This window comes from Poeciliopsis prolifica, unplaced genomic scaffold, assembly GCF_027474105.1.
Source record: "Poeciliopsis prolifica strain line A6 unplaced genomic scaffold, Auburn_PproV2 SCAFFOLD015, whole genome shotgun sequence".
In the NCBI taxonomy this organism is placed as follows: domain Eukaryota; kingdom Metazoa; phylum Chordata; class Actinopteri; order Cyprinodontiformes; family Poeciliidae; genus Poeciliopsis; species Poeciliopsis prolifica.
This window is the reverse complement of record NW_026562390.1, coordinates 466,945-481,317: the sequence shown is the minus strand read 5'-3', so window position 1 is coordinate 481,317 and position 14,373 is coordinate 466,945. Positions and strand designations below refer to the sequence as shown.

General features: G+C 40.9%; 1 protein-coding gene across 1 annotated transcript in view; it reads left to right on the top strand.

Moving 5' to 3' along the window:
• LOC129366343 (NLR family CARD domain-containing protein 3-like) overlaps positions 1–14,373 on the top strand; it is a 74,409-nt gene that overhangs the window by 45,724 nt on the left and 14,312 nt on the right. Inside the window, exon 5 of the mRNA XM_055040122.1 lies at positions 3,264–3,383. Within this exon, the coding sequence (XP_054896097.1) occupies positions 3,264–3,383 (120 nt within the window). The remainder of the gene's footprint in view (positions 1–3,263; positions 3,384–14,373) is intronic.

The window sequence follows — 14,373 nt, the reverse complement described above, 5'->3', positions numbered from 1 at the left end:
CAACGGCAACAAAAAGTAAAAAGTAAAGCAAAAGTAATTGAACAATCAATTGAAAAAATAAAAAAAAAATTAGCAGGTTTTCATTTGACACAAACGAAATATAAAATGTTATGAAAATGTAACGTTTTAAGACAAAACAATAAATATATTAAAATACTAGAATTCTAGCACAGAGCATCTGATTAGATACAAGAGATATTGTTTCAGAGTGAGAAGACCTCGCCTCGCTGCAGCAAACAGAAAGGGGCGGAGCTTGGCTCTGACAGAAGAAACTACAAATCAGGTAAGAAGTCTGCAACATCTGTCACATTTACTTTCAGTTTGAATCCACCGTTTAAGGTGTGGAACATTTGTTGTCCAGATTTTCTTCATCAACCCTTTGAATCGTTTGAACAAATTGTAAGTTTTATTTTTTATCCTACTTAAACTTCGACTTTATGAACTTTCCTGCTAGTTTTTGCTCTCTGATGTTTAGAGAACATGTTCACTTCTGATTTTAGTTAAAGTTTTCATTTCTCTGCTGTTTGAAGGTTAATCTGGAAGATTATTAGATTATTTAGAACTGGAATGATGAACAGCTGATGATTCTTTGTTTTCATCTCTGAACAAACAGATTCATCATTTCATTTCCTGGAATCAAACTCTGGTTTCCACTGTTAAACTCAGAAACAACAGTGTCTTGTTGCTTCTTTTAAATCAAACATTTTAATGTATGATATTATTATTCTAATTATTATAAAATAGTACTGTTGAAATAGTTCAATTCAGTCACATTATTAAATACGTAATTTTTGGATCTTTACCAAACACTCTTGCTGAACATTAATAAGGACGCAGGGAGACTTTAAATTTTCTTATGCAATCTTCCACTTGAAACGGAGAACTCTGCCCAGAGACATTCCTTTGTCTCTGTCTTCGGACAAGTTCTAACATGCTTCTCTGAAACTGCATATTTTATGACATTGAGGCGTAGCTTAATTTCAAACATTTGCATAGAAGGAGTGGCAAACACAATACACAATCTCAAGGTACTGTCTTTGTAACTCCTGATGTTACAGTTTTTTGTTGTCTCTCTGGACCATAAAACTAGAGTTTCTTGGGACATCGGCCTTTGATCCACTCTCCTGCTCGGTATCACCTCTTTCCCTGGTTGGCATCTGTGTTCACCTTGTCCTCCTGTCAGGGCAATTGTGACTGCAGGCCTCCTGCTCCATCCCAGGATTCTCTGGTTCAGTTCCCGTCCTCCTCTGGGGTCATAAAGTTCAGTTCCCGAGACTCTGGCTTGTATGCAAACAACCCATTCTTCCTACCAGGCTCACTGTCACCCTGGCCATCCATCTCCAAAGTGACAAACTCATTGCTTCCTTCAAAAATGAAAGAAACACAGATCCCAGGGGCAAACAAAGGTTTCTCAACGCTTATGGTCTCTATTTATATTTGTATTTAAATAAAAATCTAACAGTAATATGTGATCGAGCAGATTTTCCACTTCTAGAAATTAATAATTGTAAACTAAAATCCTTCCTGTTCTTCAGGTTGAATCAGTGAATGTAAATGTTGCTCCATGTCTCCATCTAGTGGACTGATAGTAGAAGTGCAGCAGCTGATGGCAGCTTCCTCTGCCTCTCTGCTGTCTGACTGCATTCACCTGACACTGATATGAAGCAGAGAAGAAGAGCCAATCAGAGGAGGAGCAGCTGATCTTTTTCCAGCACTAATGATGTAAAGGATGATCAGAGTTGATGTGCAGATGAATGATGTGTGTTTCCTCTGCAGGTGAAGCTAGAAAGTGTGTGTGAGCTGATGTGGATTCAGCAGCATGGATCAGTGTGAGGACAGAGAGGAGGGAGTCCCTCCCTCTAAAACCACTCTGTGTGGAAAAGATGAGAGCCAGAGCAAAGGTCAGAGGTGAGGTCACCATCTCTAACTGTCCACAGCCCTTTTCACACAGCGTTCACTATATCAGGCCAGAACAGACGTGGTGATGAAGCTGCTGCTGCTCCTCTTTGCTGATTAAGTTTTAATCATCATGTTTCTGTCAGGATCCATCAGAGACTCAAACCAGAACCAGAACCCAGCTGTGTGTCCTTTAAGAGTATCTGGTCAAAGGATGTGATCATTGAATTTAAATCTCCTGGATCTCCATCATCAGAGAGGTGAGCTGTTTCTAATTGCTGTAACTTCTGTTTATATCTGTTATTGTGGCCATGTGATGATAAGTTCTGTTGGGTTCTGCTGTAATGGGAACATTAGACTGAATACCAAGTTATTATCTTTTAATATGTCACATCAATACATTGATGTCTCCATGTTTACATGGTCCAATAATCAACTTAGGAACTTTGTATCATGGACATCATTGGTCTCTATAAGAGTCAAATATGTGTATTTTGGGTTTTTCGTGACTAGATTGGACAATGCCCTCCAGTATATGAACGAAAAGCCTTATTGACTGCTGTGGCAGAATCATTGTTAACGCTGTTGCCGTATATCGTGGAATGAATGGATTTTGTTCACAAATGATTCATCTGACTGGAACAAACTTGGACAAGAAAGAAGATCTCTGGGATTGCTTTACATGCAATCAACAGGTATAAAATTAGCCACTCAGCAAGTCTTAACAAAGCAGCAATGGATCAACAATTAACTATTACTACAGCCAGTTTCATCCTGGCTACCAATCGCTACAATGAAGTCCGACTAGATTGTTGGTAAATTAATGAAAGATCTTTGGAGTATTAATCAGGTCCGTCTAGATCCACAGTCTCTATCCATAGTTTTTCCAGGTCCATCTAGTTAACATAGGTCTAGAAATCCCATCTGATTTCCAGATGTTTTCCTTGATATCAAATAAACAATCATTCATGTAGTGATAATCCTCTCTAGAGGCCAGAACTAAATCATTACTGCTGATGAATAACAGGAAACAAAATATCCAACCAGAATAAACTCACTTTTCTGCTTTAACCTCTAAAATATAAAATGGAAAGAACAAAGATCCACCCTCCAACGACTGCCAACCTCTGGCTCCATCTGGTGGAAAAGAAAAAGGTTCCCCACCAAGCCTAGCTCCAACACCCGACAGGAGGGTCAATGATCAGGAACGTGTTGGAGGATTGGACCGGTTCTGATAGGAATCAATTAGACCATGAAGTTGATGAAGTTCTGTTGTGTCTCAAATCTCTTTATTTTACAAGAAGTCAAAATAAAAATGATGTTTAAACTAAACCTTCACAAAAAGTTTATAGATGTTTTTCTATCAGGATCCATCAGCAAATAAAACCAGAACCAGAACCAGAACCCAGCTGTGTGTCCTTTAAGAGCGACAGGTCAAAGGATCATATCATTAACTTTCAATCTGCTGGATCTCCATCATCAGAGAGGTGAGTTGTTTCTAACTGCTGTAACTTCTGTTTATATCTGTTATTGTGGCCATGTGATGATAAGTTCTGTTGGGTTCTGTTGTCATGAAAACATTGGACTGAATATCAGGTTATTTTCTTTTAACTTGTCACATCAATACATTGATGTCTCCATGCTTACATGGTCCAATAATCAACTTAGGAACTTTGTATCATGGACTTTATTGGTCTCTATAAGACCAAATATGTGTATTTTGGGTTTTTGGTGACTAGATGGGACAATGGCTGTTAGGTATTTTCCTCGAACCTACAATAAAATAACCACAGACAACGTATATGAATTAAATATGGTCAGGCTTCTGCAGAATGAGAAGTCTCCACCAACAACTGTCTTCAAGTTGTTCACAGAGCGTTCTGATCTGCTTTCACGTGAGCTGCCTCTTTATTGTCAAAGAAAAACAGTCACATGGGGCAGTCAGGAAACAACAGAGGTCGTAAAACACTTAACACAAAACAACCCATTCAACTCAGTTCCAGGTGTGATATCTAATTTACAATCTGAGCCCAGTTCAGCTCTAGGTCAAACTGTCACCTAAGACTGAGTAGATAAAGACCAGAAGAATTCAAGGTCTGAGAGCCACAAAGTTTTACTACCTCGCATGAAGACAGTCGTAACCTCCAGGTCAGTTTATACACACATAAAGAAGAGGACACTTTAAACTAAAAATCACAATAATACTGATTAACATTAGACTGAATATAAACTAAAGTAATAACAAAATGAACAAAATGATAATACTAAAAAATATCTAACATCCCCCCTTTTTATCATTTTACTATGTGTATAAACTTTTATGCAGAAGCCAAACATAGAAAAGAAAATAATAAAAAACTAATCTAAACACAGAAAATACATAATGAATAAAAGTAATATAATGAAATACATGAAAAAACAAAAGAATAAACAGTAAAAATCAAATGCAGTTTTCTCATCCTAAACACTTTTCACATTTTCGGTGTAGGAGTCATTCAGCAAATGAATTCATCTGTTTATTGATTACAGAAATTCATCATTGTTCAGATAATCGTCAGAAACTTGGAACAAGTCATCTTCAGTTGCCTTTGTCAGCTGATAGTTGATAACAGTCGCGTTAATTGTTTTAAACATCATATTTTGTAGACAAGGAATAATGCAACCCGTAAAAAGACAGAACAGAATTAACATAATCAGAATAGGTGTCACGAGCTTTAACAGCAAAGACCACCACGGTTTTGCATAACCACGTTCTCAGTTCAGTCAGTTCTTTCATGGTGCCATTGGCCAGCTGGTATGTGATGTTGATTAGTCGTAATAATCCGTACCTGTTTATCTCAAAACATGGTCTCGCATCTCTCCTAGACCAACCCACGGTCCAAATCCTGAATTCCCATGGAACTCCAGTATGTGTTGTTAGGCCTCCCCATCTTTTGACCTCTGGCATAGCTGATCGCTTGGATCATTTTGTGCTTTTCAGTCTGCTAACATCCAAGAGCCATAATCTCCTGGCACTATGGCGCTGCACAGTGTTGTCATTTGTTTCTTCTTAGTCTTACGCGTGATGTTGAAACTCCTCTCCTGAAGCAGGTTGTCACAATCTGGGTTTTCTTTCCAGACTTTGCAGTGAGGAGTCGCCCTTTGACCCCTGCAGGCTGTGCAGTCGATGAAATCCTGTGTCGGTTCGCAGTAGGTGTAAACTCTGTTACACAAGTGCCAGGGCAACGTCCCTAGAACAACATGTCCATTATTATAAACACAGTTCCTCAGAGCCTGGTTTGGCTCCTGCCAACGAAATGATCTCTGGTAGATTCCATACAGTTTGTTGAGATGACGAAAAGGAAGTACATCGTCTGCCAGTGAACAATTTAAAAATTGAAACAATCCTTGCACAGCCTCTCCCATCCGGAGGTTAGCTGAATAGTCCTTCTCACGTAGTCTGTCTCCCCTTGGTGGTGGGATATGCCGCGGTCTAGTGCTTAGAACATAGAGACACATCTGTTTGTCGTCAGCAATGTTACCTGGTCGGAGACCTGAGTTGTGTATGGAAACTGCCGGCTGCGCACACAAGTAACAGTTCACAGCATGTCCCTCATAAGCAGTTCTGTTCATCAGTTTTCAGCCAAAGATTGGTACTGTAGTCATGTGAGTGGAACTCAGGCTCGCTTCCTTCACCAAACATCAAACATACAACAGTCACAGCGCAGCAGAAAATCCATCTGTCATATGGAGTCCCCATTGCTGCTCGGCATACAGAGATGTGAGAACCCCCAAACTAAAGGAGTGAGAATCTTAGCGTTTCTTCACCGGGTTTGAGACGAACTACAACTATAATGTAGCTCCCCTTTGTACTCCGGAAGCTCTCAAAAGAGCTCTCCTTCCTCTCTACTCCGACTTTAGGGGTTTAACGCTCTCTGCAGCTTACAGTGACTGAGATGTATCCAGCTGGGTCTTTCAGCAATCTTTACAGCTGTTGGTGTGGTCATCAACACTTGGAACGGTCCTTCCCACCGTGGACTCGCAAAGTTCTTTCGTTTGATGACTTTTATGTAGACCCAGTCACCTGGCTCTATCGGAGCGGCCTCCTGTGCAGGAAGAGAATCAAAAGGCAGTAAATTTGCACTGGACACCTCCTTCAGTTTAAGGGTTCTGATTATATAATGTCTGTTCTTCATTAACTTTTTGTAAGTCTGGAGCAAACAGAGGCAATCTGTAAGCTCTCCCATGAATTATTTCAAAAGGTGTTAGACCATCAGCTGTCGGGGTGATCCTCATATAGAGTTTCACCAAATCTAAACATTCTGGCCAGGGACGCCTAGAGTCTGTCGTGCATTTTCTTAATCTGCTTTTTACAGTACTATTCATTCTATAAACAGTTTGCGGGATGCCATACGTTGGGATAATAGTTTTACAAATAGCCTTAGCTACTGTCAAAGCATCTGCATACTTTGCTAGAACTATTTCAACCCATTTAGAAAAAGCATCAATCATCACTAGAGAATATTTATATGGCCCACTTTGTGAAAGTTCAATAAAATCCATATGCATGGTTTGACATGGATAAGATTTTTGGGAACCTGCCTCGTTTGGGCCTTATGTTTCCCTGAGACTTATGTCTAGCACATATTAGACATGCCCTACAAAATTTTTTTGAATAGGAATTTAAAGCCATATGTTGTAAAATATTTATTTATCATTCCTATCATCCATTCCTATCATCCCCCCTGTTGAGACATGAGATTCATCATGGCTCAATATTGCTGCTGCTTTAAATAAAGATTTAGGAAAGACTGGTTTGTTTTTAAGTGTACCTTTTGGCTCTACATCAAAGAGAACTCTGTATGACGTTCTCCATAGCTCTGTGCTTAGCCTTCACAGCCAGCCTGTCTCTCGGGGGTAGGGCAGAAAGTCAGTTGCCATTTCTGCTGCTTTAAGTGGGGGAATGAATCCCTCCATTGTATGTTATCAGCTTTAAATAAACATACATGTGGGACCTCTAAAAGGCAGTCAAAAGCACAGATGCTGCTGCAAATGAGTTTCCATCTATGTAGAAGTCCTCAGATTTATGTCAATATATCCGCTTGTTTATACTCCTACTTTCATCTTAGCGTCATTTTATCAGATCTTGCAGTAAAAACCAAAAACAAAACAAAAAGGATATGTTAAGATAGGATAAATCACTTTTGATGCAAATCAAACAGTGAATTTTAGTGTGAATTAACAGCCCAGTCTAAATTACCTTTATAGCATTTACTAAAGTATCTTATTAGGGGATAATTCTTTGTTGACTTAATAATTCCTGTATGTGAACAGGTTAATAAGCAACACAGTCTTCATTTCAATGGCAGCATTTGCATAATTCTACGTTGTTTTTAAATGTTTTTTTCTTATATATATATATATATATATATATATATATATATATATATATATATATATATATATATATATATAAAAAATTCCCTTCTCACCCACCGCGGGTGGTTCTTATCCTCTGAGCTCGGGTCCTCTACCAGAGGCCTGGGAGCTTGAGGGTTCTGCGCAGTATCTTGGCTGTGCCAAGGACTGCACATTTCTGGACTGAGATGTCTGATGTTGTTCCTGGGATCTGTTGTAGCCACTGCTCCAGTTTGGGGGTTACTGCCCCGAGGGCCCCGATGACTACAGGCACCACTGTGGTCTTCACCTTCCAGGCCCTCTCCAGTTCCTCCCTGAGGCCCTGGTATTTCTCTAGTTTCTCGTGCTCCTTTTTCCTGATGTTGCAATCACTTGGTATTGCTACATCTACCACAACGGCTTTCCTCTGATGTTTATCCACTACGACAATGTCTGGTTGGTTCGCCATTACCATTTTGTCTGTCTGGATCTGGAAGTCCCACAGGATCTTAGCTCTGGCGTTCTCCACCACCTTTGGGGGTGTTTCCCACTTTGATCTTGGGTTTCCAGTCCATATTCTGCACAGATGTTTCTGTACACTATGCCTGCCACTTGGTTATGTCGTTCCATGTACGCTTTCCCTGCAAGTATCTTGCACCCTGCTGTGATGTGCTGGACTGTCTCAGGGGCCTCCTTGCACAATCTACCCTTGGGTCTTGTCTGGTGTGGTAGATCTGGGCCTCTATTGCTCTGGTGTTTAGGGCCTGTTCCTGGGCTGCCAGGATGAGGGCCTCTGTGCTGTCCTTGAGTCCAGCTTTTTCCAGCCATTGGTAGGATTTACTGATATCAGCCACTTGGGTTATTTGCTGGTGGTACATCCCATGTAGGGGTTTGTCCTCCCATGATGGTATCTCTGGCACCTCAACCTCCGTTCCCTGTTGTCTGAGACATTCACTGAGCACATTGTCTGTTTGAGGCTTTGTCTCTGATGTATTTATGGATCTTAGTTGTTTCGTCCTGGACAGTGGTTCTCACACTCACTAGTCCTCTGCCTCCTTCCTTGCGGCTCGTGTACAGTCTCAAGGTGCTGGATTTGGGATGGAACCCTCCATGCATTGTTAGTAGCTTTCTGGTCTTAATATCTGTGGCTTTTATCTCCTCCTTTGGCCAGCTAATTATTCCAGCAGGGTATCTGATTACTGGCAAGGCATAGCTGTTTATCGCACGGATTTTGTTCTTGCCATTGAGCTGGCTTCTCAGGACTTGCCTTATTCGTTGGAGGTATTTAGCTGTGGCTCCTTTCCTTGTGACCTCATCGAGGTTGCCATTTGCTTGTGGTATACCTAGGTACTTGTAACTGTCCTCTATGTCTGCTATTGTTCCTTCTGGGAGTGAGACCCCTTCTGTGTGGATGACCTTCCCCCTCTTTGTGACCAGCCGACCACATTTCTCTAGTCCGAATGACATCCCAATGTCAGTGCTGTAGATCCTGGTGGTGTGGATCAGTGAGTCGATGTCTCGCTCACACTTGGCGTACAGCTTGATGTCATCCATGTAGAGTAGGTGACTGATATTGGCCCCATTTTTGAGTCTGTATCCGTAGCCAGTCTTGTTGATAACTTGGCTGAGGGGGTTCAGGCCTATGCAGAACAGTAGCGGGGACAGAGCATCTCCTTGGTATATGCCACATTTGATGGACACTTGTGCAAGTGGTTTGCAGTTGGCTTCAAGGGTGGTTTTCCACAGCCTCATCGAGTTTGCAATGAAGGCTCTCAGAGTCCTGTTGATGTTTACATCTCTAAGCATTCAATGATCCAAGTATGCGGCATTGAGTCATAGGCTTTCTTGTAATCGATCCAAGCCATGCACAGGTTGGTGTGTCGGGTTTTGCAGTCTCGGGCAACTGTGCGGTCTACGAGGAGTTGGTGTTTGGCTCCTCTGCTATTTACCGATACCCTTCTGTGCCGTGCTCATGTGTTACCATGTGTTTGCTATCTTGGCCGCTATGATGCCTGACATGAGCTTCCAGGTTGTGGAGAGGCAGGTTATTGGTCGGTAGTTGGGTGGGACTGGACCCTTTGATGGATCCTTCTGGATTAGGATTGTCCGCCCTTCAGTTAACCATTCAGGGTGAGTCCCACTTTGTAGCAGCTGGTTCATTTGGGCTGCCATTCGCTCATGGAGAGCAGTGAGTTTCTTTAGCCAGTAGGCATGGATCATGTCAGGCCTGGTGCTGTCCAGTTTTTCATACCTGAGACTCTTTCTTGGACATCTGTCACAGTGATGGTTACCGGGACTTGCTCAGGGAGGTTGCTGTGGTCCTCTCGTAGAGAGATCAGCCACTGTGCATTGCTGTTGTGGGACGCCTCCCTTTCCCATATGCCTTTCCAGTATTGTTCCGTCTCCAGCCTTTGGTGGGTCTGCTCTGTTGTTATTGTTACCCTGCCATTGAGAGTACACCTTAGCTGGTTGAGTGGAGAAGAGCCGGTTAATCCTTCTGGATCATTCTCCCTTGTGTATCTCTTTAGGCGGCTGGCCAAGGCTTGGAGCCTCTGTTTGGCAGTCTCGAGTGCTTCAGGTATGGGCATCTGCCTGTACTTTCTGGGTACTGGTCTTTTCATTGCACCCTTGTGGAGCTCTGACAGTTGGCTCACTTCCCTCCTTGTTACCTTGATTTTAGCCTCTAACCGTCTTTTCCATGGTGGGTATTGGGTCTCATGGTTGCTCTTATAGCCAAGTATCTCAAGGATCACTGATGCTGAGTTGTAGATCAGCTCATTGGTTTCTGTTATGGTGTTGGTAGGGATCGTTCTCAATGCTGCATTCACATTCTCAATGAGACTTTCAGATGGTACTTCACTCAGCCGTTGTAATTGGCGCCGGGGAGGCCTGGTTGTCATTCGGGTCATGATTCTCTCTCTCAGGTCAGCAGCTGTCTCGTTCAGCTCTGTTTCGCTCATTGGGGCCGTGTATCCCCTCACTGGGTGGGGACTTGTAGTTAAGTCCCACAGTCCTGACATCCGGGTTCCTCCCTTTTGCCGTAGCATTTGTGTTGTATCTCGTCAATCTCAAGTTGTGATAGCAGTTGCCGTTTGCGGATGTTGGAACACTGAGCTACTAGTTGTTTAGCGCTTAGTGTTGACTGGGGATGTCGAAGTAACCATTCCTTCCCCAGTCTTTGCATGTAACCTCTCTCACTAGGGTTACTTGAGTAGTAGCATTCCACAGATCCACATTTTCATCTCTCGCCCATTTCCGTCTTGTTCCAGTAGCCCATTTGTCATCAAGGTGCTCTGGTTCCCCAACACCTGACGCAGACCTTGTTTGGCCGGGCGACGTCTGAGCCGGCATGTTACGCAACTTAGTATCTCTCATGGTATGAGGTAGGCGGTAGCTTGAAGGGTCTTGCCTAAGGACCCAGACTGGATTCGAACCCTGCCCTCTCGGGTGATATACTGATGCCTTATGTATTGAGCTATCCAGTCAGCTATATATATATATATATATATATATATATATATATATTATATATATATATATATATATATATATAGTTTTCATCACTAGTGAGCATGTCAGCTCACTTTATAGTTTAAAGAACATCATAATTAGTTTCTTTGCAGTTGTGAAATGTTTAAAACTTCGCTTATCTTTTTTATTACACATAAATCATTTGCTCTCCCAAACACAGAAACAAAAAACATTAAGAGCTGTAATGTCTTTTGGAGAATCCAATAAATGAACTTTGTGGCCAGTTTGCATCTTAACTCCTTAAGAGGGGCCTTTGTTTCAAAGAAAAGTCATTAAGGTTTCTCAACAGATCCAACTCCCCTAATTTAGAAACTAAAGCTGCATCAAAACCTGCCTTATGTGAGAATAAGCAACATCTCTACAACATCCTATAACCTTAAGTTTCGAACAAAACTATAAGATTGAAAAACAAGGTCTATTCCTTACGGAAAAAGGTTATTTAGATCCTTTGCAATTTTAGTTTTCACAAATTACATTTAAGGTTACTCCATTAGTCTGAGTAATCTCTATTGTCAGACCACAAGACAAATCCTCACCTCCACCTCATGAATTTTCCTTCACCTCTTGGAGGGGTGATTTTATGGCAGGAAAGAGAGCTAATAAGGATTTCTGGAGAAACTCCTAATTGTTCTGTTTTCCTACAGTCAAGGATGAAAACCTTACACATGTGGAGACTGATCGTTGCTCCATTAGGGTTGTACCATAGAATATGTTTTTATTTCACCTAATTTTAAGATTGGGAGTTTTCTATTGTTTACTTCTAAATTTGTTACTCTCCTTATCATAGACTAGTGTTGTGATGAGGTTTCATATGTTGGTCAATTGGATCTAGTGGGGGTAGAAGTTGCAGAGCTGCTGCTGTAAACGGGGATTGCAACTCTCCCTGCGGCTTCATTTTTCTCTAGTCTAAATAAACATACTTGTTGCTTTTTCTGTTTTGTTCTTATTATTTCTTATGTTTATTTTCTTATTTTATTTGCAACCCTCTCTTCTTTCTGTAGTCGCTTTTAATCATCTCTTTTATTTAAGTTTAGTACCGATTCTCTACAAGGTGTCCCACATGCACCATAGTCACACAAGAGAGTCATCTTTTTCCCATTAACCAATAGGTTAATTTCAGGCTTAATGTTATCTAGTGATAGGATAGGAAATCTGGTAAGTTTCCTTTGTTTGATCAATTTCCATTTCATTCTCTTCATCTAATTTGGGATGCGATGTCTCATTATATGACTCTGGTGCACTTGTTTACTCATATTCTAACATCTTCAGATCGTGCAACGCATTTTTATTATTTATTTTTAGATCATCCTTTTATTTTATTTCATTTATTTACTGAATCACTTATTTATTCAGATACATGTTTATTTATTTGCCAATATTCTATATCTTCATAATTTTCTTTTCCCTCACTTTTTTGGACTTTCTTTAGTTTTCATTTATTTATTTAAAAGTTTTCAATCACACTCTTTCACACCAGCACAAACACAAACAGAAACACAAAACACAAAACGATTAGTCAGATATGTAGTCAGTCAAAATTTTTATCAGTCATCGATTATCAGTCAGTCCTCATCATTTTGCTTTACTCAAATTGTTTAGCAAATTATACTTAATTTTATTAAATTTTACTGAAGCTTCAGGAACTTTCCAATATTTTTGGTTAACATTTTTCATGTTTTAATTTATTTTTTTCTTTAAACTGTATTCTTCAGGATCCTGTTTTAAATAATGTGCACATTTAAAAAGAGATATCTCAAAGGCTCTAACAACAACCAATAGTTTCCTGATGTCCGGTACCACTAGGACCACCAAATAGCGCTTGTTTCCAATTTACACACCACGTTTTTCTATTGTTTTACTTTCAACACGCCATCTATACCGTACTTCTTCTATTTAGTCAAGTACTTGGTTGATTCCTGCTCTGTCTCGGTTTGAATCCCGGCAATCCGCTGCTGGCAGAAGGAGGTGACCTAAGACGCTGGCCCAGCGAGGAAGTTACCCCCGGGACTTTTCAAAACAGGTCCGCAGAACCTGACTACCGGTAGATTTCAGCGCGTCATACTTCTTCCGTCAGCGGCGGGTGTGTAAGGAATCCGGACGAGCCTCCAATTGTTTTCCATTGATCAATTTTTAGCTTCAAATTTTTTATTTATTTAAATTTAGTCCAGGTTCGTTGACTCCTAGGGAGTCCTATGAACTGGAGATCTTTTCAGTAGGCCAGCAATTAAAAATACCTTGTTGTGGTATTCTCCACTTCAACTCTTTCGAGTGGGAGAATCTTGCCTTTGCATCCACAAGAGGTTTGCTGCTTACAACCCTACTGTTTTATATGAGGTAAAATACAGAGCCGTATTTAATCCTCCAATCAGTCTTTCACGCATACACACACATCAACAAAGCAGCACACAAACCAGCAATGACAAATAGTAATGTCAAGACAGCAAAATTCAAACATCCCATCTGCATGAGGATTTACCCTTATGGGGTTTCCTCGAAAAGAGAAAGGTTCTAGCAACACCTGTCCTTTCCTGAGTATATATTTTTAGTTAAAACGCTGTTCAACCAGGATTCTCAAACCTCAGAGTTTTAGTCAAAACGCCATTTGACAAGGATTCTCAAACCTCAGAGTTTTAGTTAAAACGCTGTTTAACAAGGACACTCACACCTCAGAGTTTTAGTCAAAACACCATTTGACAAGGATTCTCAAACCTCAGTTTTAGTTAAAACGCTGTTTAACAAGGACACACACCTCAGAGTTTTAGTCAAAACACCATTTGACAAGGACACTCACACCTCAGAGTTTTAGTCAAAACACCATTTGACAAGGACACTCACACCTCAGAGTTTTAGTCAAAACGCCATTTGACAAGGATCCTCAAACCTCAGAGTTTTAGTTAAAACTCTAAAATAAACATTTAAAATTCACCTACGTTTCTGTAGTTCTCAGGTTGTCCAGTCGGATCTCGTCATTTCGCCGTTGGCAGACAAAGTCGGACATGTGTCGCTGGCCCAGCGAAGAATTTGCTTCCTGGGTCTTTCTTTCCAGGCCTCCAATTGACTCTGGCCGTGCACGGATTCAGCGCGTCTTCCTCTGCCTGACAGCGGGGGGTTGAGAGTTCCGGGTTTCGGCACCAATTAATGTTAGGTATTTTCCTCGAACCTACAATAAAATAACCACAGACAACATATATGAATTAAATATGGTCAGGCTTCTGCAGAAGGAGAAGTCTCCACCAACAACTGTCTTCAAGTTGTTCACAGAGCGTTCTGATCTGCTTTCACGTGAGCTGCCTCTTTATTGTCAAAGAAAAACAGTCACATGGGGCAGTCAAGAAACAAACAGAGGTCGTAAAACACTTAACACAAAAACCCATTCAACTTAGTTCCAGGTGTGATATCTAATTTACAATCTGAGCCCAGTTCAGCTCTAGGTCAAACTGTCACCTAAGACTGAGTAGATAAAGACCAGAAGAATTTAAGGTCTGAGAGCCACAAAGTTTTACTACCTCACATGAAGACAGTCGTAACCTCCAGGTCAGTTTATACACACATAAAGAAGAGAACACTTTA